A 25155-nucleotide genomic window follows, 5' to 3' on the forward strand; every position below is an offset into this window, starting at 1 on the left:
TTTGTTTTTTTATAATGTTCGACCTGTGCTAATAACATAGTAGATATTCAATGGATACATATTCTAATTGAATTGGATCAACTTAGTTCACAGAGGCTGAGCTCACCACTATTAAGGATGCCTCTCTATCCGCAACACAGCGCCGAGCCTGGGCACGGGGGAGATTACATAATGCATGCAAATGAGACAAAACATTAGTAAGAGCATTTGGTTAAAATACTTTACAGCTGAATACACACAAACACAGATAAAGAACCATCATTTGCGAACCTTTTCTACTTTTCTACTGATCCTAAAACAAATTAAACTTCTACAAGACAGGCCTGAAATGTAGGTAGTCAATTACTTACATATTTCCTTGATTTTTCATTTTAAAGCTCATGTTTTGAAAATGGCCAAGAGTTAATTTAATTTCATATTTTTATAGCCATACCACATCTGCCCTGGGGTCAATAAATATTCCATCACAGTGATTGTGCTTACTGATTAAGTGCTTCTCTGAGCTATTACAGAAACCACTCTCCTGTCACAAACCACCATATCTTATAGGTCTTATACCTGAATAGCACTGGACATTCAAATGATCCGAGGCACTGGCCCACCCAAATGCCTCAGAGCCTGTCTACAAGTTTGATAAATTACCTGAGAGTATTTTTGCCACCTTGCCCAAATTGGTTTGGTTGTTCTTTGTAAATATAATTATGGTACTCTTGCTATAATGTGTTACAATGAGTGTTAAAAGCAGAATTCTTATTAAAAACCATCATGTTACTGTGTTACTAAATTTAGAAAAGTTGGCTTGAATCCTATTTTGATAGTTGCAATAATATTGATTGTGGGTTAAGAAAGTAAATATTGCAAATAGACTTCATCTTTTATCATGTTAAACGGACCAGGATTTTACTAATGAAATAATACCATTAGAATTTTAGAAAATACTTTATTGTTATAGTGTAATACTTATTAGGAAAATCGTCTCATGGACGACCTATGTGCAATTTGACCTGCAACTTGAAACTAAGTTCAGTTCCAGTTAGCTCTGATTGTGCCCGTAAGACTATATGTATGTAGGCCTTTCAAGCTCCTAAGGAGTCTTAAATATAGCAAATTGAATTGGTTAGTACATAATTTTATATGCTATTACTGTTCTGTGTTTTTGGTTAAAGGCCCTACTATTCCTTGAAGTTTTAAAACGGAGAACTATTGAAAACATAGTAGAACATGGAGAACCCCAGGACCACTGAGCTTCTGGCTGTACTGGCAGGTAGGGTGTTAGCCCTGCAAAGTGAGGGCTTTTTTTTTGTTTGTTTGTTTGTTTTGTTTTTTCTGTAGCCAGTCACTAATGGGAACATTTCATGGCAAAGTTTTATACCCAACCATTGAATGAATACTAAACCCCATTTAAAGTATTGTTAAGTATTTAAGAAAGATACTAAAAAGTCTTTTGTCTTCTATAATTGCGATGTCTTGAAAAGCATGTGACTTATAATATTTCTCCATGCATGAAATTTTCAGGTTTATGACATTGACATGACATAAAAATTATGTAGCACAACTAAAATTTTGTTTACAATGGTGCTTACTTCAAACTTCATCATAAAATCAATTTTAGAAAAAAATTCTCCACTTTTTTTGTTTGCCTAAAGTTAGATACCTTTCAAACTGAAGCCATTGTCTATACATTATATGTGATGGCAAATGTGTGCGTTAGGAGCGCCTGGGTGGCTCAGTCCGTTAAGTGTCTGACTCTTGGTTTCAGCTCAGGTCATGATCTCACAGTTCGTGGGTTTGAGCCCTATGTCGGGTTATATGCTGGCAGTGCAGAGCCTGCTTGTGATTCTCTCGCTCCCTCTCTCTCTGCCCCACCCCTGCTTGTACCCTCATGCTCTCTCTCTCGAAATAAATTAACTTAAAAAAAAAAAAGAAAATCTGTGCCTTAAAATCTGAAAGCATTTAGTTATTCATAAATCATTTGCTAGGGACTCTTGCCATATAGACATATTTAAATGATATCATTTGTATGGGGACTATTTATATATTGCTCTAAATGAAAGATGAATTATTGGTATATAAAACAATAAATGAATTCATAAATGTCTAACCCAGAATGGCTCAGGAAAAACAATTCCAAAAGATCAGAGGGCTAAATTTCTGCAGTGTGGACTAGGAGTATTTACATCATTCGCCCCTATAAGACAGATAGGTTCAAAAGATGTAGCGGTTAGTGAAAGAGAAGCGAGAATTAGCGTCATGCGGTCAGCAATTATGTATGCGAGAAACAAGGGTATGTGAACTATTCACACAGGACAAATTCATGTGAATCTCAGAGGTAAACTGTTATCTACCAGGATTTAAGACTGGGTTAAAATTTTGGAAAAATGTTAAGACTTTTGCTATAACTCGATCATCATAATATATGTATACTTATCTAAATTTCTGAGATAATTTATTATTTTTTTGAGATAACTACTTATCAAAGCAAATCACTGTACAACTCATTAGCTAGAGCAACACAGTGTAAATATAAATGACTCTGAAATGAATCAGAATAGGGGCGCCCGGGTGGCTCAGTGGGTTAAGCGTCTGACTTTGGCTCGGGTCATGATCTCTCTGTTTTTGAGTTTGAGCCCCGCGTCGGGCTCCGTGCTGACAGCTCGGAGCCTGGAGCCTGCTTCGGATTCTGCGTCTCCCTCTCTGCCTCCCCACCTTACACTCCCCCATGCCCCGCTCCACTCATGCTCTGTCTCTCTCAAAAATAAATAAACATTAAAAAAAAATTTTTTTTTTAATGAATCAGAAGACAGTTGACTTTTTCAGCTGAAAGTAGGCTTTTGAGGATGACTGTAGAGGATTTTCTGGACAGGCTGTGCGGAATCGGTTTAGGTATAATTTACACCTATGTGAATAAAAACGCTTGGCAGCAAAGTGAGATGGCAGACGAGAAATCAATCGGTCCTTGTGTCTGGCCCGTGGAGATCTGTTTAAAAAGTGGCGGAGGCAAAGGAAGGAAGAATAATGTCCCGCATGGCCGCCTGGTGCTGCAGTCTGTCACAGATGACCTCTGACCCACGGGTCGGGAAGGTGTTTCAGAATGGTCAGGGACGTCGGGGGCACCTGGGTGGCTCAGTCAGTTAAGCAGAACGGTCAGGGATGTCAGAGTCAGCTTCCTGAGCGCATGTGGGATGGTTGGGGAGAACTCACCGGAGGAGCAGGACAAGTCTGTAAGTGAGAGAGTCTGCGGTGTGGCTGTGGGCAGGGAGGACAGGAGCGAGGGGAAGGGGTTTGCAAAAAGCAGTGTGAAAGGCTCGCGGTGGGGGGGGAGGGTCTATGCAGGTGTGAAGGCCCCAGATCAGCAGGTGGTGACAGAGTCGGTGAGGCTGGGCTGGGGTCACCGCCAGGTAAGAAGTGGTTCAGTTCAAAAGCACCACGGAAGGAAAAGCGTGAAGAGGCTTCTGGTGTGCTTTGCCTGTGAGCCTGTGAAGCATTTACCTCTGGCACATGGGCAGCTAAGTTCTGGTTTCCAGGCTGAGTATGAGGGAAACATAACAAGAGATATAAATTATTCAGTTAATAAGGACATCTCTTTTTGCAATGTGGCAGAGAAGGCTTTATTCAGCTTAATCATCAGCTGTATTTGCAAGCCCTTTTAAGAAATATATTCAAAGGATTAGTTACCGGCATTCAGTACAGAGCAAGCATGAAAAAGTGAGGAAAATAAATCCAGTAAGTGTTTTTGGAAATAAGACCAATTTTCACGTAGCACTGCATTGTAATTTGGGGTGGGGGCTTGAGAGGCTTGGCATCATGGAATTTTTCCCTCAGAAGTTTTGTATTGTGTCCCTGTGACAGCAAAATAATATCAGGTCGTCTATTGGCCAGCAGAATTCCTTTCGCTTCAATAGAAAAATCTTCTAGCAGATTTCCCCCGACTGCCTCCCCCCTGGAAATAATCCCCCCCCCAAAAAAACCAGGTTACCCCATTTTTTTCTGACTTACAGATCTAAAGAATGATGGAACTAAAAACAATGAAGTGGAAAGGATATTTTGATTTCACTATAAAACACTAAAAGAATTGAACTTTAAAACATCCTAACTGTGCAAATGGAGACACCTGTTTGTGAAAATGAAGTGAAGACAAAAACCAGCCCCTGATGATGGTTAGAAGGTACCTTAGTTGGTTAGAGCCACTGTTGGTTTTAAGTCTTAGGTAAAGGAGAAAGAAACTGGAGAAAAATAAGTTTTAATGCCTCTAAGGCTATATAACCCAAGAGGCTAAAAACCATGGTGGAGGGGCTGTCTGTAAAAGGAAGAGAGTGGATGGCCCATTACAGGCTTTATAGCTATCTCTTCTGACCATTGTGATGTCTACCCACACATGTCGACTGTGATGATAAACATCAGCCTCATCATGAGTAAATGAAACTTTGAAGCAAAAAAGAATTTTTTTTTCTTAATTCTTCCTTTCCCCCTTCAGAATAGAGGTTTTTTTGTTTTGTTTTTGTTTTTGTTTATGAGTGTTTGGTGTGGTGCCAGTTGTAAGACAGATAGCCAGAAGTATTGCAGGACATTGATACCAGGGGGAGGAATGAATTAAAGAAAACTGTATAAACTTAGAAATCTTGCCTAGGAAAAGTTTAGGTGATACTATTCGGTGTTCTTGGCCAGCCAGCATTTTCCTAACAGTTGGTGCCATACACCTGTTCCTCTCATAAAAAGTCATAATTAATTTTTTTCTTCAGCCTTTTAAACAAATACTTCTAAAACAAATACGTAAAAAGGTTTCTCTTAGTCACAGCTTAAAAAATTTGATGAAGACTATTGACTCTTAACAAAAGTGTACAAATTCATGCCTACGTAAAATTCTGCATAAACTTTGGGGATTGTGGATACCATAATCCAACAATCTGATTTCTCAACTTGTTCGATTAATCTAACAAGTTAAGAAATTCCAACCCTGGATAAAAAGACAGGTTTCCTTATCCTATTTTTATTTAATATGATTGCTGTTGTTGTTGTTTAAACACACTTGTTTTGAAAGTGATACTTTTTTACTGTCTCTATGGGTTTTTTTTTAACGTTTTATTTATTTTTGAGGGAGCGCGAGTCAGGGAGGGGCAGAGAGAGGGGACAGAGGATCTGAAGCGGGCTCTGTGCCGACAAGAGAGAGCCTGATGTGGGGCTTGAACTTACGAACTACAAGATCATGACCTGAGCCGAAGTTGGACGCTCAACCAACTGAGCCACCCAGATGCCCCCTTTACTGTATACAGTTTTAAAATCTCTAGAATTAACTGACAGAAATCTCCAAGTTACCCAGAATTTAAAATATTCTCGTAGTAATGTATGCATGTTATTATTACATTTTTATAATAAAGTAAAATTACATTATTATGAAGTAAAGCTATAATATTATGAAACTACAATAATTATAATTTAACATGTAAGGATTTTGCTAGAATTCTGAATGCAATTCAATACAAAGCTATCTCGGGTGAGTACGGTGTCCATGGAATTTCTCATAATAATGTAACTTCACTGAAGAGCTTTCCATGGAACATGGGTCTCTTTAGTTTTACTTATGCTCAGTGACAATTCTGTTAAATAATATAAATCATGCCAAAGGATTTGAGTTATCTGCTCAAAGGAGTTCCTTCCCCTTCAAAATTAAAAGGAAAAGCTAATGGCTGTATCTCTCCCTGGATTGGCTTACCGTATGTATCCTTTTGGACTTGAAACATGTCAAATGCTAAAGCAGATTGTCTCTAAAACCACTGTTGTCGTGGGTAATATGATCAGTTTGTTTGTGTGGCATTGTGTCTAGGAATGGTCTCTATCCACTCATTTGTTCTTTCAAGAGCTTGTCTGCAGAACTCTTCCACTTTGCCAATTTCTCTCCCTACCTCCTGATATGCTCACAATTTTGAGTCCTAATGCGCGTGTGTGTAACAGATGGAATGCATCTTGGTGAGTCATACCACATTTAAATTGCTATAGATGAAACTAAGAAAAAAAAAAAGCAAGTCTATAGGTTACTCACACAAAAGCTTTGAAATAGCTTGCCATAAAGATGTAAATTGCATCTTAGACTAGTTTTTTGCATGACCCTGGTCTCCTCGTTGATGAGATGCCTTCTTAGACACAGCAGGAGAGAAAACCACATGCTACATGTTTCTCTGAGGAAAATGTGATAAGAGTGGGGGCAAGAGCCTGAAAAGGGAAGAGGAAGTATGTTGTCAATCCAGACTACTTGGAGCAGGAAACACTAACGTAAAAAACAAGAGAATTTGTTTTCCTGCTGAATTTCGTGGCAGATAGACAGATGACTGCAGAAAATCATCATAGTTGTTTTGTGTCTCCATCTTCCAAGACATGTAAGGTTAAGGTGCTTGGCTGTAGGCCCACAGTCCCCAACTTTTGTGGGTATAAGTTCCTTTTCACTTTCTCCAACTGTTGAGCTGGGAGGGAGAGAGGAGCTAGAGACACCAGTTTGCTGCTGCCTGGTTTCTACAAAGGAAAGGGACAGCGCTTAAACCCCAAGGTACTCAATATTCCAAGAGAGAGCAGCATTGAACATCTGGGTCCGCGTGAATTCAACCCAGAATGCTAAGGTGAAGTTGTGGATGAAAGAGATCACTAACTCGAGGCTGGACTCCTTGAGGAACTAAGGAATGAGGCGGCTCAGGAAGGATGAGTTTCAGCAGTGGAAAAGGTGTATTGGTCGTGCGTAGGCCTTGCCAACTCAAGTGCCTACCCAGGGCCAGCGATGTACCCAGAATGGGTAGATCAGGTCAGGCGTTAGATAAGAGGGAATAGTGAGAACCACAGTAGGATGGAGAAGGCATGTTCCTCCTAAAGGCGGCCAAATTAGAAATAAAATAAACCCCGTGGCAGGCCAGCCAAACGTATCTATAGTTACAAGGCCGTGGGCCGTCAGTTTGCTGACCCTGTAGATCCAGAAGCTGGAGGTGAGAAAAGGGTCGTTGGCTGTGGGCTGGGTATAAAACTGGGGCACCGGGAAAGGAAGCATAGTCTGGCAACTCCAGGCCTCAGGGGACATGAGGAGACCCTTATCTTGGGTGCAAAATTGAAAGGAGTGACAAAAATTCAGTACCTGGGGGGAACCTGAGTGGCTCAGTCAGTTCAGTGTCTGGCTCTTGATTTCAACTCAGGTCATGATTTCACAAACTGTGAGATCGAACCCTGCATCAGTCTCCACACTGAGCATGGAGCCTGCTTGGGATTCTGTCTTTCTCTCTCTCTCTCTCTCTCTCTTTCTGTCCCTCCCCTGTGCATGCACTCTCTCTCTCTCAAAATTAAAAAAAAAAAAAAATTCAGTAATTGAGACAAACATTATTTTCATGCAATCTTAGAAAAAAAAAAACAAAATCAATGTCCCCCCCAAAATCCATACAGAACCAAATGCCAAAAATTTAAATAACATGACAAGTCACACTGAAGACCAAGGAAAAAGGAAAAAATTGTATCCTGGATTTTTTAATGAAAGCAAACCCATCAGTAAAGTTTCCCAAATCTTTTTCCTGAACTCATTTTCAGTGGAGAGAATAGCTGTGTTAGACAATTTCCCCTTGACTAACAATGATCACAAAGAAGACAATTTTCAATTAAGAGGAAGTAAGATTATAATAAATTCTGTTTGTGTAAATAAAATATTGAAACGTAATGTTGGTTTTCATGCACCTACTTTTTAAACTTTCGAATATTTTAAAAATGACTTCAATGTTCTAGAAAAAATTAACAATACATAACACCATATATATACGGGCACATATTTTTATTTCTGTCTTGGGCTCCAGTTGGCTTGACATGCTACTGTGGTCTGGGACCTTAATCTTGTAGGTCTCCTTTCCTGAGGAGCATACAGAATACTTGAGAAATATCAAGCAAGGGATTTGACTGGTTTTATTCTCTATTTTTACATAGAGTAGACAGTAATTTACTTGAATAAAAAATCTAGGAGGGAATTACATAAGAATCAATCCCCTTATATGGAGAAATGATTTATATTTTATTGGGTGTCATAATGGTTCTTTCATTATTTTTTTTCTCTTCACTCGTTGGATAAAGGTACTAAAATTTCTACTAACTTAAGGGAATGGTGTCTTATGTTGATTTTAAAACACTACCAGGATAACTGGAGTTGACCGTTGAAAATGGATGACCAAATAATGGAAATTGCTGATGGGTACTTATAATGGAGTTTTATAATATAATTATCCATCTCATTGTTAAGACTTTGAATTTCCATAATTTTTAAATAAACAATTTAAGAATTTTTAGGAAAAATAAAAGTCAATCTATACCTCTCCTCCCCCCCCCCCCCTTCCTGCTTCTGTAATAATCAACCTCCTCTCTCTGCCCCTCCTGAGGATGCTGGGGAGGAAGTACCTGGCAGCCGTGTTTGTATTAGGCGATTCCATTTCTCTGGCCACAGCTGATTGTTCAGGAGAATAACTGAACTGAACTGGGCCAATTAGGCACTTCCTCCCGCCGGGGAATTTGAATTATATGACACTGAATGCCCCAGTCAGGCAGTAGTGTTCCCCACAACCCCAGACACAAGTTCATGCATAACTGGCACCAGACAATGTCATAGGAATCCACAGACAACTTGAAGCAATGAGAGGATAGAAGCTAAGAGAGAACGAGGCTGACTCACAGAGGACAGAAGGAACTAGGTGGCATCTAAAATGGAGAAAGAGTAGCTAACTGGTCATTCCCCTGTTCCCCGAAGGCCTGGCTGTACCACTGGCATTTCAGTGATACAAGATTGCCCTATAGTCTCATAAGGAAGACCCTTTTACCAGAGATCTTAACAGCATTACAGTCCCTACCTGTGGGTGCAAGTTATCCAAAATTGTCACCCAGATTCGGGCACACAGTGTGGTATCTGATCAGGGGAGTGAATATTTCCACTGTCCTCTGTGGTACTCTGATGGAGAATATGATTTTGAATCTAGGAAGGTGTCATATTTTAAGAATGTTGCCAGAAGATGGGCTTCAGGAGTCAGGTTATCTCAGAAAATAGAGGCAGTGGAAGCTACTGGTAGAGCTGTGGATCTGGAGTCAGACAGACTTGGGCAGGTCATTTAGTCTCCCTTGGCCTCCGTTTCCTCATGTGTAAAATGTGGACATTAGTAAAACCCATCTCCTAAAGCTGGTGAAAATTAAGTGTGGAAATGCACGTAAAGTACTTAGTACAGTACCAAAAAAAGCATTTAGTACAAAAAAAAAAAAAATGAAATGCCTGGAAAGCACAGGCATGCTTTGCACAAAGCAAAGAGCAGGGTAAGGAGAACATTAATATGAAAACTGCCATCGGCTGATAGCATAACAGACTCACAAAGAAGAATATGGGATGTTGGTTGGCCGTCCTAATGGAACACATGAGCGATCGGTGTGGTATCGATGGGATTGGTCCAGAAAGCATACTTTGTATTCTAAACCTTTCTTACCATTCTGCACTGCTGACGTTTATTCATTATTCTGCCTTCCTTAACTTAGACGTCTTGATTGCATGGAGCACTGAGATGACTTTGCTCCTTCCTCTACGTGACAGCGAGATAAATTCTCCTCCGAGTCTCTAACATATGTGCAGCCACAGCTGTGAAAGTAGGCTCTGACAAATGATTGATTAGGTTATTTCATCATAGAAGGGTCGAGATTACCCTCCTGAAGCAACGGGAACAGCATTCACAAATGCCAGGGAAAATACTTAGGGTGTCGCTTTTGCTGTCTTTTCAAAGCTTCTGGCTTAGACCTCCGCTTATCTGACACTGAAGAACAATGTGACTTTTTTAGCAACAGGGTATCTGTTCCCACAGTGATAGTCGGGTAACACACCTCATTTTGGTTCTATTTATAAATTAGTAAGAAAATCAAACACTATGTTCAATTATCAAATATGGAGAGAATAGAAATTCCTAAAAGTAGGTTGCTGTTTTCTTCTTAAACCAACGGACAGACTTTAACAAAAACAGCAAAAAAAAAAAAAAGTAAATAGAATTCGTAGAACACTGAAGTTTCCTTTTCACTTCTCAGTGTAGAGAATTTTTGTTTCTTGGGTCTGGTAATTTCTTGGGAGGCTAATTCTTTATAATGGAGCCTATATTGGGCTGATTCATAGAGTGTAGCCTACAGCTCTCAGTATTTGATGAGACTTCTCACCAGAACGTGGAGTGTAAGTATTTAAAATGCAAAGGTCACCATTGTCAGAGGCCATTACGTGGAAAATGAGACTTAACAATGCCCATTTTTCACAATTGGCAAGATGGGGAAACAGCCTAAATATGGATCAGTGGAAGAATGGAGTAAAGAAAGTGTGATATGTACATACAATGGAATGCTATTCAGTCTTAAGAAAGAAAGAAATCCTGTCACATGAGGCACAGATGAACCTTGAGGACATTATGCTCGGTGAAATAAACCAGTCACAGAAAGACAAATCTTGCACGATCCCGCTTACATGAGGTATTTAAGACAGTCAAACTCAGAGAAGCAGAGAACAGGAAATCGGTTGCCAGGGGCAGGGGCGGGGGGTTGGGAGGGAAGTGGGTTGCTGTTCAACAGGTATAATGTTTCAGTTATGCCACATGAATACGTTCTGAAGATCTGCCCTGCAACATTGTGGCTATAGTTAACGATACGCTTTAAAATCTGTTAAAAGGGTAGATCTCATGTTAAATATTCTTACTACAATCAATCAATCAATCAATCAATCAATCAATAAAAGCAAGCCCAAAGTGCAAAAATCTCATGCCACCTTTTGACAAAATGCTATAAAGGGCAACACACTCTCATCATGGAACACACTGTAGGTGAGATGAAATAAACTTTAATCCACTCCTAAAAAAACGTATTGTGGAAAACAACAGATTTCCTTTTCCCCATCAGAGGTAGAGTTTGGAAAAAGGATACTATTTTAAAATAACAACTTCTACATATCGAGGGGTTACTATGTAGCAGGCTCTACACCAGACTCCTTGTATACAGTATCTTATTCAAACTTCACAGGGGATGAATGCCGTTATTATCCCCATTTTACAGATGAAAGACTGAGGCTCAGAGAGGGAGAATCACTGGATGAAAGGGCTTACAATAATAAGGCCTTGAAAGGATGTCTGTCCAATTGCTCTTCTCCTAGCCTCTCTTAAGCCCACTCCAAGAAAGTCTCCGTACCCACAACTAAGTCCAGGATGACTTAGCAGAACTCGTGGTACACTTGCCCCGTCAGCAGTATTTGTGCACTTAACCATCTCTTCCTTCTCCGTATACTTTCCTTGCTGGGCTTCTAGGATACCACATGTTCCTGGATTTCCTCCTCCTTTAGTGGATGCTTCTTTTAGTCTCCTCTGCTGGTTCCTTCTTTTACTATTGGGATGCTCTTGGGCTCAGTCCTCGGGCCTCTTGTTTTCTCAGTACTCATGCCCTGGTGATCTCATTCAGTCTCTTGCCTACGAGAACCATCTGTAGGCTGGTATCTCCAACCTGGACCCTTTACCTGAATGCCAGGCTCCTATATTGGACCGCTTACTCCACCCCTGCATGTGGATATCTCATAGACACCTCAAACTTAACCATATCCCAGTGGAACCTCTGATTCTCCCCCAGACCTGCTCTACCCAAAGTTATCCAGTCTGTGTGGGCAAAGGCTGGCAAATTCCATCCTCCTCAGGTGCAAAGATTCAAAACCTTGGAGTCAGCCTTCACTCTTCTCTCTCCCTCACGTCCCCCATGCAGTCTGGCAGGCAGTCCTGTTTTCTCTATTTTCACAATACATCCAGAATCTGATTTCTCCTCACCTCTGCTGCTTCTACCCTGCCTCGAGCACCATCATTTCTCACGTAAATGGTTGCAAAAGCCACCTAACTGGCTGCCTGGTCTCCTTTCGCCCTAGCATAGTTTGTTCTCCCCTGAGCTGCCAGAATGATTCAGTTAGACCACGAGTTAAATGACAATTGCGGTAGCCTTGAAATTTCCCAATGGCTCCCATTTTTATTGAGAGTAAAAGTTGAAATCCTTGCAGTGTTTGCAGGGACTGCTGTCATCTGGCCACTGTTACCTCTGACGTCCCCTCTGCCTCCTCTGCGCCTGCCTTTCTCCCTCTCCTTTCCACTGGCTTCCCTGCTGGTCCTCGAGCAGCCCCAGCATGCTTCAGTTTTAAAGCCTTTACACGATGCTCTCTGACAGGAATAGTCTTCCCCCTTCAAAGCTGTTCGGTCTTCTCAATGAGGATCCTTTGACTATCCCAAATAACGTGGAGTCTGCTCCCCGGATCCCTGCTTAGTATTGCTTAGTTATTTACAGAATCTCCTTCTGATGTATATAATCCGCCTATTTAAGTTTTTTTTTTTTTTTTTTTTTTTTTTTACTAAGTTTTGCCTCTCTCTGGCAAGATTTTAATTCTCAATAGTTTCAAATACAGCTCTGTGACTAGAACAGACTTGACACATAGTAGATACCCAATAAATAATTGTTCAATGAATAACAGTGACAGGTTCTCAACACCTTAATTTGTGTTTCATGCTGATTCTCTGGGGATTATGTAATGAAACCAACTATCTCTGGTCGGCATGGATAGTGACAAAACCGTGGAAAAAGAAAGTTATCGAACTTAAGTTTCCCTGCATATAATAAACTCCTAGTATTTTTAGTTGCTATTATAATTATTGTTATCATATTTCATAGGGGCTTTCAAAAGATATTACCTTAATTCAAAGAAATTTCGCTAATGAATTAATTTTGCATATCACAATCAGCTGATGAAAGAGATCTTTTTAGCAGAGGTATGAAAATACCCGTTTGTCTTTTTTTTTTTTTTCAATATTTATTTTTGAGACAGAGAGAGACAGAGCATGAACGGGGGAGGGTCAGAGACAGAGGGAGACACAGAATCTGAAACAGGCTCCAGGCTCTGAGCCGTCAGCACGAGCCCGACGCGGGGCTCGAACTCACAGACTGCGAGATCATGACCTGGGCCGAAGTCAGACGCTTAACCGACTGAGCCACCCAGGCTCCCCTCCCTGCCCCCCCCGCCCCCGCCACCGTTTGTCTTTTTAATCATCTAAGCTTAAGGTTTCTGCTGTACAGGTGGGAAAAGGGATGTGGTGTCAATCAGATGTCTGATTTTCTACAAAGTTTAAAAATATATCTCTTCAAGGATATGTTTTGGATGATCTTTAATAGTGCAGCTACAGGAAATCGTATTATAGAGATTATTTACTTGGGTATTAGTGTTTCCAATACTCCCACTACTGCTGTAGTTGTATTTTATCTTTATTAATGGTTTACTTCCACTATCTCCCTAGTCCTACCATAACCTAGGAATTAAGGATTAATTATTATTCTCATTTCTTTGCTCAGACCGACAGAGAAGTTAAGAAGGTTGCCTCATCACATAGCCAGTGATGGAGTTGAACTGAAATCTGCTGTTTATCCTTAAAGCTTATGCTCTTAGCACTATATCAAGTTGCAGAAACCAAGAAGAGGAACATTTATCTTCTAAATGATTAATAAATGCCAGGAGAATGACACTATGAGAGCATTTTACATATAGGGAAATAAGGGTTTACTTCCTAACAGTCTGGATATTAAAGACTGACGACTGTATGTCCTGAGATAAATTTTAAGAGGTAGAAATGGATCAAGTTTCAGTGAAAATGAATATTGAGGTACAAAGGAGTAAATGCTGGGTGAATTAAAATACATGTTCCCTGCCAAAGTGAATTGTAATTGCTAATTATGTTATATAGGTAAATGAGGTAAATCAAGGCACTCAAAGGCCTGACATAAAAAATATTTCTGTGAAACTTAAAAATTCTTTGAGCGCTGAGGTGGTTTGCAGAGTATTCAGTGATAACCAATTCATCAATACTTAGAGGGAAGAAATGTTAGCACATGATTTCTGGATTAAAAATCTGTGTATATTATATATATATATATATGCACATATATATTGGTTGGTTGTATATATATATATATATATATGCACATATATATTGGTTGGTTGTATATATATATATATGCACATATATATTGGTTGGTTGTATATATATATATATATATATGCACATATATATTGGTTGGTTGTATATGTATATATATATGCACATATATATTGGTTGGTTGTATATGTATATATATATGCACATATATATTGGTTGGTTGTATATGTATATATATATGCACATATATATTGGTTGGTTGTATATGTATATATATATATATATAACTATGTATATATATATATATATAACTATATATATATATAGTGTATATATACACAATAGATATTGGTTGATATATATTGGTTGATATGTATTTTTTTAATTAAAAGATACCTAGAAATCTATTGATGAACTTAGTAGGGTTTGAAATAAGAAGATGGTTTCTTTCTCCTTTCCCTTCCTGCTCGGAAACTAACAAAGCATTTGGTTATATAAGAAGCCCAAATCAGAGGAGTTAGGGTCTCTACTGAACACCTGTAAGAAGAGATTGGAAAGTGTAATGTACCACCCGGCAGTCTGAGGACTGGGAGGCCGCAGCAACTGCAGATTTTTGTCTCTCTTGCTGAAGAGGTATCTTTGTGGTCTCTGGAGAAAGCTCAGGTAGCTGTTTGTGGCTTTCAGGATCGTGTCCTGAAACGGGAGTTATCTGAATGGAAAGAGATGCTGTGTATATCCCAGGCACTGGGTTAGGGGGTGGTGAGCAAGGCCTTTTGAGCCACGATGGTACCTCAACAGGTTGGGAAAACCGTGGAGTATTAAAGTGGACACTACTTCCTAGATCCTGGTTATGGATTAGTTTCAGTGTAGAAATTCGTCGAGTTTGAGAGTCCTGCGTGTAATCCTCTTGTAGAAATGGGGTGCTGGTGTCAGCATTTGATGGGGGACCAGTGCTGGCAGCTGCTGGTAGTGGGTTAGTGATTTTTTGGGTATATGACACAGTTGTGTTAGATTCTTCTGAATACACAATTGTCTGGTTTGAGTCATCATTGGAATGCATAGTTCCTTCAAGAGGTTTTCTGCTAGTAAAGTACTTCGTACAGGAGGGAGTTTGTGTGTTAGTTACTAGTTGATCTGAAATGTCACCCTGTGTGTGGCTGGTTATCAAGGAACTACAAAAGCTCTCTTTTCTGGGCGGTGGAAAGGGTGCCTGGATTGCCAAAAGCATCCGGAGAGAGAAATAATGTTGAAGGAAAAACAGAGAGAAAGTCAAAGTTAGTCATTAAAGAAACCAGCGTCAACCTTACCCTTAAAGAAAGTAAAACAATGTCATATCTCCTTATTATTCTACACATTTTGTTGGCTAGATTAAATGATCATTTTTGTTCCATTTAGAATGCCTTGTAATTTATTATCAATAGTTGCCCTCTGGGAGAAAACGGTTTTTATGGAGAATACATTATGAAGTTTGACTCCATCTATATTCTTGAAAATTATGTTAAAAATGAACATGTGTTCTCTTGGCAAATTTTTTAGGCCTTGGGATATATGCATAATTTCAGACTTTGAGGTATAGGTACCCTATATTTATTCACACTGTTTCGGTAACACTTTTAAGATTCGGGGCACAATTTTACTAAGATCTCCAACACAAGGTTCTTTCAGTTAATATAATGAACAGTTGCATAACTCCTATTTATTGAATAAACGTATGGCCGACCACATAACTTCGAAATCAAAGCATCGGCTGACAGCTTTTTATGAATTTAAGGAAATATCATAAACATTATGTAGAAAGTGATCGTACTTTTATGAACTGAATCAGAAAAAAAGCCCCACAAAGCCCGTTTTGAGCTTAAAACTTGTCTTCTATGTTGTGAATTCAAGTTTGGCAAGGAATACAGATCCAAAAGCAAAAACACATTAAAGATAAAAGATGCATCTAAATATGCACATGTTGCTGGAGAAGAGACTCTAAAGCATATTTTTAACCATGTTTAAAATAACACAGTAAACAAGGCCGTGCAAGATTACCTGAGTCGGTGACTTTTTTTCTTGTAAGTTTGGTCGAACGCTTCTAAAACCTTTTGCTGCAAGAGAGGAATATGTAGCATCGCCGTTCAGTGTCTCTTGATTTCGATCATTGTAAGAGCTCCAAGCTTTTATTAAGGGAAGACAAATTGGATACAAAAATATCTACATTCACTTTTAACATTTTTTTGGTAAAATTTATTTTTTTTTCCAAAATAGAATTTAATTTCTTTCTAGAAATTAGACATAAGTGTATATGCAATTGAAGTTTACTGTGAGGTCAACAATGTGACTACAAATATGTTAACAAAAAAAAACTCACAACAAATGTAATGGTCATTCAGAATAGCTTTTCTGTACCTGAGTCTGGTGACTGAGAATCACGTCCTAAAAGAAAAAGAAATGCTGAAATTAATACCAGGGTAAAAGAAATGAACAGTCTAGTAAAGATCATTTGGGAAAGAACCACAACCACTTTCTTTTTTTTTTTGCAAACATGATCTCATTTCTAAAACTCGAAGTAAGTCCAATCTACTAAATGAGAGGCTTGTGCATTTATGTTTATTTCAATTAAAATATCATTCATTAAACATAATATGTAATTAACACATATAACAAACACTGATTTTTTTCCCCTCAATAATATTGCAACCATGTAATTTTATCTTATTATTGCCCAAGCTGGATATATGAATTTTTAAATACTAAATTAAAGGATCAAAAGGTATCTGGTCTGAAAACAATAACTGCTTCTCCAAGCATTAAATCAAGCCACAAGATACTTAGTTTTCACTGCCCTGGTGTTAGTAACCATACTCAAGTCCTATGTTAGATAGCAGTCAATTTTTTGTAGCCTGCATTTCATTTTTATATTTTAAGAAAGTGTAGGTGTTTCCACCATATTCTGCAATATTTTCAAATCATTCTCTGGACTTTGAATTTTCTTCTTGTTGCCATTTTAAAATCATTTTGTATTCAAATATGAAAGAGCTGTTACGGTATATTCCATTGTCTTGCAGAAAGCTATGGAAAACAAGTTCAGTATTAACATAGTTGGAAAATGGCTCAATGGCATATTTACTATGGGGTTTATTTGAATTATACATTCAAGAATACTCTGTAACCGAGGTACACTTGAGGTAATCGTTTGTTCTTTTATACCACATGGCCAACTTCTCACAGAATCATAAAGCCTGAACTTTAGAAAGGACCTTAGGGGTCATCCAGCCTGATCTTCTGTCCAGTCCTGGACTCCTCCTCAAGCTTTCCCGAGACCATTATTAAATTGCTGTATTTCAATGCCTGATAGAACACGAATGTTACATGTGAAAAGGACTCTTCATTTTCTTTCTAACGCTTATGGGATACTTTGAAATCTAAACACACGAATTTGGAGTGACAAAAATGAATTGAGAAATGAGAGTTTGCTTTTTAGATAAAATATTTGGTATGGACTCTTTCCAAATCAAAGGAACAAACATGTGACATAGCACAGAGTACATTACCATGTCTCCAGCTCACGTGAGTTAGAGAAGACTGACAAATCTTCATCCTTTGTGATAATTGCTAATTTAGTATGGAATTTATCTCCAATGAGTTCAAAATCATTTTGCCATGATAAAATGGCTACCGCAAAGAAAAGCAATAACTTTGAAGACTTACATGTGAAATGCTTACTACTAGATTCTATTTCTAGGATTTAATGGAAGCAGAAGTGATTGAAATTCTCAATCACCTCATAAAGATGAGGACTTTATAAAGAAAACAAACATGGTGTAGCAACAAAGAGCAATCATTAGAAGTCTGCTCTGGGGCCCTCAGGGAGAGAGATGTAATAACCACCTGGGTGTCACATACTGTTTGCGGACAAGGAACAAGTTTTGGGACCTGGAATGGCAATGAAAAGGGAAGGAGCATTAATAATTATTATTTATATCATAATTATCTGTGTAAGAGTAGGGAGTTTATTTCACCTTAGTTTGATAAAACTGAGCTTATAATGAAGGGTGTGTGGGTATATGCCGGGGATGGAGGTGGAAGGAGTCAGATGCTTGGAGGTACAAGAGGTATAGACACAGTGAAGGGGAGGAAGGTATATTTAGAGCAGATTTGAAGGATGCTTGAAATACCCTTTATCTAATTGGTCGTTTGTAGAGGGGCAATTCTGTTTCTTCTTACTGGTGACCATGCTGGAGATTATGGAATCAACAGGGGAATAAACATTAAGTGCAAGACTCACAAGATAGTCACTCTAGGTTCAACCAGAGGCTTCCCTCGTCCCCTGTATTGGGCCCAGGGACTTCCAAATGAAACTGTACGTATGCTACAGGAAATATGAGATATTAATAATGGCGAGCTTTTCAAACTGTACTCAAATAAAAAAAAAATAATGAGGATGAGTTCTACTGAATAGCCCTGCTTACCATGGTAGACACAAGTGTGTAGAATTATGAGCAAGGAGAAAGGGGAAAAATGGCCATGGATTAAAACTTCAGGATGAACCCATATGTTAATGAGTCTTATGTTAACGATTAAAGTCTACTCTTAAGTGGGTGGTCTCTTAAGGATATTCAAATGTACAACATTTGTTTCTTTAAAATAAATCCAGTTGTATAAAGCTAATACATCAAGTCCTGATTTGCTATTTTATTATAATTTTTCAGAGGCACTGAAAGATAAATACCATCCCACGTGAATACTGTTCACCATAGCCTTGCTTTTATTTAATTTCTGCCAAGAAAGCTTAGGAAAGGGAGGGCAAGTGTGATTTGGAGCAGGTAATAGAAAGCGTCTTGGAACCATGCCAAATAAAGAGAATATAGGGTTTTTTTTTTTAAAGGTCTAGCATGTAAATGATTTGGCAGATTCGTGGGGGAAATGGTTTTTGCCCAGTATCTTGAGCATGATTCATGATTGTTCATTTGTGAAAAAATAGAGCTTGAATTCCAGGGATCAGAGATTTTAGTTTCTAATGTTCTGTGTAGTTGATGGTCATTGCTTCTCTGGAAATTAAAGAATGAGTAAATGGGACAGATTTATCATTCCCTGACTCTTTTGCATGTGCATGTGAATAGGGTGTGTGAGAATTAAGAACTACGACGTCTCTTCTCTGGTACAACGAACACTCCCTGTGTCCAGGCAGAAGGTGGTGGACACCTGTCACAGAACTTGTTGAGGCATTTGTGGCTCAGTTCGGGGATTGGGCTGGATGCCCTCAAAGGTCCTTTCCAATTTGATGATTCCACCATTACGATGTTTATGTAACTGTGTTTGTGGTACCTGTTATATCATAATCTCTCCCCTGAGGTTTTGTTTAAATTCCTTTCCACTGGTATGCTATATTAGACATTATAAACTATACTTTTCTGAAAATTATGATGATTTTAATTCTTATAGTTCCTTTCTTTAGAGGGTTCAAATGCTTTGCAAGAATTAATTAAACATATTAATTCAAGGCAACTAATTGAACGCCTACTGTGTCTCTAAGTGCTGTGATAAGCCTTTTTATTTATTTTCTTCATTTACTCTTATTTAATTTTGGCAAATCCTTGTGAGTTTGGGAAATGATTATGTTCTCAGAGAGGTAGGAAATGTCAAAAAATTTATTTTTTCTTGGTTTGTTTTTTGGTTTTTGGGTTTTTTTTTTTTAAGAAAGGAAACTTGAAGTCCAAACAGATGGAATTTCCCAAGGGTGTATATATAATACACAGGTGGTGTTGGTAAGACCCAGTTTCTTACCATAGTGGTCCAGTCCCAAAGCATAACACCATACTGGTGTTATCTTAGACTGCCATGCATTTTGGTAAAATAAAATGTCCTTTGAGAGGCTTATGGTATCTCTATAGTCTATAGCCGACATACTTATTGTTGTGGCTCTAGCTTAGGTTGAAAATCTCTGTGTGCTATGAATTGCCCATTGGGACATTACTTCTCCTAAAAGATAAAGAGAAAGACACTGATTTAAAGGACAAATAGTTGATCGCTAGCAGCTCATACTGACTCTGTGACTGAGCGGGGAGAGAGAGGAGCTTAGAATCTTTTGCAGAGGTAGTCTTTTACTTAAAGGTTGTTTTATTTTAATAATACCTAATGTAGTAAGTACTTACTAATCCTCTTTTGATTCACAAAAAAACACTACGTCGAATTAGTTTTCTTGTGAAGGCTACCGTATCATGTAAGAGGCATAAAAAGAGGCTGATTTCTTTCTTCAAAGCGTAATTAAAAGTTCCTTGAGAAAGGAATCATGTCTCATGTGTCTAACAAATACAAAAGAGATCCAGTTTTAATGTAACAATGAAAAGCAAAGTTCAGGGGACTTCATTCTCTAGAAGTCTTACTCCTACTGATACAAAATTAAAATTTTTTTTAAGGTTCATTTATTTTTGAGGGAGAGAGAGAGAGAGAGACAGAGCACGAGTGGGGGCAGGGCAGAGACAGAGAGGGAGAGACAGAATCCGAAGTAGGCTCCAGGCCCCGAGCTGACAGCACAGAGCCCAACACGGGGCTTGAACCTGGGAATGGTGAGATCATGACCTGAGCCACGGTGGGAGGCTTAACCGACTGAGCCACCCGGGGGCCCCCTAATGATATAAAATTTTAAATGGTTGGGGCACCTGTGTGGCTCAGGTGGTTGAGCATGCAGATTTGGCTCAGGTCATGATCTCATGGCTCGTGAGTTCGAGTCCTGCATCAGGCTTGCTGCTGTCAGTGCAGAGCCTGCTTCGGCTCCTCTGTCCCCCTCTCCCTCTCTCGGCTCCTCCCCAACTTGCACTCCCTCTCTCAAAAATGAATATTTTTTTGAAAAGTTTAAATGGTCCAGAGCCATTGCATACTCTTATTACTGAAGATTATTTCATATTCCTAAAGTACTAAATCTTGTCCATTATTTGGATTCTGAGGCATTAAATATTTTCTCCTAAATTGAGTGTTATGAAATCGATGGTGTTCTAGTTTTGAGTCTCCAAAATGGCAATCTCTGTTTCAATATGCTACTATTCCGTTAGTAAACTTTTGTAAATCATAACAATCTGGCATTGTTGAAGTAGTGCCACATTCCCTAGATGGTACCCTCAGATGGTCCGCGTCCGAGCAGCTTGGGCCAGAATTTTACTTGGTTGAAATGCCGGTGGCATTTGGGGTTAGGCATTCCGATCACCTGATGGCCCTGGAATTCTATTTATTTACTTATTTACTTAACCAATCAATCAACCAATTTATTTATTTATTTTCTTATTGCCCTTTATTCCCTTTTCTCTCGGGTATCCAACATAAACGACACTTGAGTTTTTCTAACATTTTTCCACGCTCATATACACAGGAATAAACATGTACAAATACACACACGAAGATCTCTCTTAACCAAAATGATGTCCTACTACATACCTTGCAATGCAATTTGCGTTTAAAAAATGTAATATATTATGGAACCACCTGGACCGGTATTTAAACTTGTACATTGAAATACACTTGTGACCTGGAGGTGGTGGTGGCTAAGAGTGGGATTCTGCACGTGAAAGCTTGTTTTTTTTCCCTCAACATAGCTGAGTACTTTAGGATCAAGTGGCTTTAACCAAGGACATTCTCACTATAATTAACCACTAAATGTATGTGTATTAAAGGCACTGATATGCAGAGTATGAATTAAAATTATCTAAACACTCTCAATCTCTTTCCAACTTCTCCCGAACTTACAAATATTACAAATAAAAAAACAAGGAAGCCCCACCAACCAACCCACAATCAAACCAACTAACCAACCAGCCAACCCACAAACCAGTCACAATAAGGTCTAGGCATATTTCAGGGCCTACAGACACTGGGGGTGCTGGGTTCACTTTCATCTTCCGCAGCAACAGCCCCTCTCAGGGCACGTTGTGCCCACAGGCTTAGGTAAGTCAGATAGACATTTGTCATCCAGAGACCCACCTCATTGGATGCTGAAAATATCACATTCTCAATGGCTTTCTGCAGATATTTATATCTGAGGGTACCAATTAATCTTACTCGGATCAAGACGTTTAAAATATATATTAGAAGAGTCTTTGGTGACTGGATTAAAGGACGTTTCAGGGTCTTTTTCAAAACTATTATTCTATCATATTGTTTGCAACCTTTGGTGAAGAAGTGAATTCATAATGATTCGGTTTCCTGAAAATCCCTCTTCCTGACCCCGTGTCCCCACCACCCGACAGTTTTCAGGTAAAAAGAAAACAACTGAACCATGTGGAAGTTATCTTAACTGAATATTATATTGCTTTAGTTCGTGTGGAAAAAAAAAACTGAATTCGTTATTAACACTTGTAGCTGTTACGCAACACATTTTTGTCAGGTGACTGTTGTTTTTAATTAGATTTTTAACATGCTTTTTGCAAGATATCAGTTTCGTTTGGCTTTTTATTTTTAGAATAAAAACAGTCATAAGGGATAGGAGCTATTCTTGAGACAAGAAAAATAAGAACTCGTAGGGCATTAGAAAGGTATTTACAGCCACTTTCATCATCCGCACAGGATAATTCTGGAAGGAGAGAAAGGTCAGATAAAGCCAGTAGATTGTGACATTCTGTGAGTTAGTGATATTATACCTGCAGCCAATAGGTTTGGAGAACTTTGAACTCTCTTCACAGATGTTAATGTAACAGACATGGCAGCACGTTTGCGAGCACACCCACCGCTATCTGAAAGCAAAAAAATGATATAGCAGAGGCCACAGCAAAGGGGAAAGCACATGCACTGTCATGCATTTTCAAGTGGAATGTGCCAGACATCCATGAGGAAGATGAACAGCCAGAATGAGTAACCATGGGATACATCTGAAAATTTCACACCCACCCCAGACTAAGACAAAACAGAACCGAAAAACCAGGAGTCTGTTTTAGCAATAGATGCCAATGCTTTAGTGAAAACACAGATTTTACACTTAATATGTGAATGGTTTTCTTTAGTGAAAACACAAATAGGGAACTCAACTTTGTAACATGTAAATTCAATTAATATTAAATTTATAAGCAGTGTGAGTAGCTTTTGGAGTTATGGACAGCCTGTATTTCAGGACTGAGACGTATGATATAGTATGTTTTGTATCCATCATTTAGGTTTTACTGTATTTTAGCTATTTATGGTTCCTAAAAGTAGCTTGAATCACTTCTTGAAGTAAAAGTTATTAACTGATACAGGCATGGTCTATTTGATCTATAGGACTCATAAAGAAACATGTATCATTTTAGAAATTCTCTGTCTTCCTATTTGGAATCAAAGGCAATATTGATATATACAGGATTGCAATGACCAATGTTTAAAAAATTAAATTGCTTTTATACCTTTGAACAATATATATGATGATCTGTATACTTACACTTTATGGAAATCACAACATGAAATAAAATAAGTGAAAATGCATCAGCTATTTAACATGATATGAGAAGTTCAGAGTAGCAAGACTTCTAAAATCGGAAGGTTCACGTTCTAGTTAGGAACAGATTCCAATTTCATTCCCACATTCCTTTGTACATGGAATGTGCAATAAATAGTTTTGCTCCTTCTCCGGGAATGAAAACAACTGAAATTGAATTCTTTTTGGAGGTTATAGCAAGAAAAACAAATCCTATAACCACCAATGTGATAGCATCATCATCGTATATTGCCACAGGCTAATCTCCTTTTTTCCCCTTTCGTTTATTTCTTAAAGAAGAGGATGCACTTTGTGTATGGGAAGTGAGAGAATTTAAGAGAGCTCAGAAGTGCGACTTGAACTAATTATTGGTAAAACCGCAAGCAGTAAGATCAGTAGAATTTACAAGTGGTGGAATGATTCCCATATCAAACTAGAATTTCTTGGATATATGTTGAAAATCACGATTTCCTAATGCAGATGATAACTAGAGCAGAAAAATGAAGCAACAGAGGCGAAGTCAAATAAATCAAAGGCCAAACATAGACACAAATGGTAGAAACATACAGTACTAAAGATACCTGTAAGAGGGGCACCAAGAGGATTTTAGCAAATTGCAAAAATAAATACATAAATAAATAAATAAATAAATAAATAAATAAAATCTACAAGAGAGGAGTGTTTCGGATAAAATGGAGGCAATGTCACTGAATGTGGGCTGTATAGCAGCCATGAGTGGTCTAAAAGGATCGTGTAGTCAAGGGCGTCGAAAGTGGACAGTGACCTCCGGGAAGTCTTATCTTCTAGTTCCGTTAATTCTGAACATCTGAAAATCTCAAAATGAGGAGACTCGGGGTTACTCCTTCAGCCCATGGTTCCAAAACTGCGTGCTGAGGCCCCCCCCCCCCCCCCCGGGCCCCATCAGGAGCTTCACAAGGGCTTGGGAGGATATTTTGTGTTCTTGAGGAGAACACAGCGATCCCTATCAGACACTGCACAAAACTACTAGCCTGAGCTAGTCCCATTTTCAACGTAGTCAGTTGTGTGGTCTGCCTTTAGATGATATCACATCTTTGAAAAGCTGGGTGTTGGTGATCACCGCGGCAAAAGCAAGGACCCTCTGAAAATAATTTGGGGCCAGGAAAAGAGAGTGGTGATGTATGCCCTAATTCCATGGTCTGACAAGTTTTGTGTGCGTCCAACAGGCACACACATCCCATTAGTAAGTACCTGTGGTTATAAAGAATAAAAAAAATGATTATCTTTTTAAGTGAAAGTGCATTATTTTTTCAAATTGCTTCTCAGTTGGTAGAACATGGGTACTTATTAAGTTGTCTGCACCTACTGCTTAATAAATAGAACTGTGAAGTATTTCTTTTGGCTTGAGAGGATGGCTAAAAATTCCTAAGCTATCTCGGCACTATAAAACCAGAAAGTGTAGGAACCTCCGGGTTAAACTGTGTCTGTATTCTAAGCTAAGACCTACATAAAATGACGTGAGAATCCGTTTTTTATTCACTGTCTAATAAAGAGCTCCCCTCGAAAAGCTGAGACATCTGTGAAATTGCTAGAACAGAAAAATCTATTGTATTCTGTATCTACTTACTCATGTGTTGATACTTTCTGTTCTTTCTTGAAGATGTGTGTGAGATCTCAAAGTGAGGATGCTGTCTTTAGTACTGTGGCGTTTTAAACAAAAGGGTCCAGTCACTTCTAACCCACTTTGTATGCATATGTTAGAATATCATATTTTGCATGCCTGTATGTGTGTAAATT

General features: G+C 38.7%; 1 protein-coding gene and 1 long non-coding RNA gene across 7 annotated transcripts in view; one reads left to right on the forward strand and one right to left on the reverse strand.

Moving 5' to 3' along the window:
* Positions 1 to 25155, reverse strand: part of SORBS2 (sorbin and SH3 domain containing 2) — a 221503-nt gene that overhangs the window by 72858 nt on the left and 123490 nt on the right. For 2 of the 4 annotated variants that reach the window (XM_015545140.2, XM_007098994.3), the window contains exons 5-7: positions 22574 to 22666; positions 16353 to 16379; positions 15996 to 16120 (exon numbers count right to left, since the gene is read on the reverse strand). In XM_015545140.2, coding sequence (XP_015400626.2) covers positions 15996 to 16120; positions 16353 to 16379; positions 22574 to 22666 — 245 coding nt within the window. Of the gene's footprint in view, positions 1 to 106; positions 149 to 14529; positions 15196 to 15995; positions 16121 to 16352; positions 16380 to 22573; positions 22667 to 25155 lie in introns of those variants that run through there. The other 2 variants (XM_042983004.1, XM_015545139.2) reach the window with 2 other exon arrangements.
* Positions 1 to 25155, forward strand: part of LOC122237843 — a 77018-nt gene that overhangs the window by 23753 nt on the left and 28110 nt on the right. For all 3 annotated transcript variants that reach the window (XR_006216510.1, XR_006216509.1, XR_006216511.1), the window contains exon 2: positions 1167 to 1264. This is a non-coding gene — a long non-coding RNA (uncharacterized LOC122237843). The remainder of the gene's footprint in view (positions 1 to 1166; positions 1265 to 25155) is intronic.

Source organism: Panthera tigris, chromosome B1 (genome assembly GCF_018350195.1).
Source record: "Panthera tigris isolate Pti1 chromosome B1, P.tigris_Pti1_mat1.1, whole genome shotgun sequence".
Lineage (NCBI taxonomy): Eukaryota > Metazoa > Chordata > Mammalia > Carnivora > Felidae > Panthera > Panthera tigris.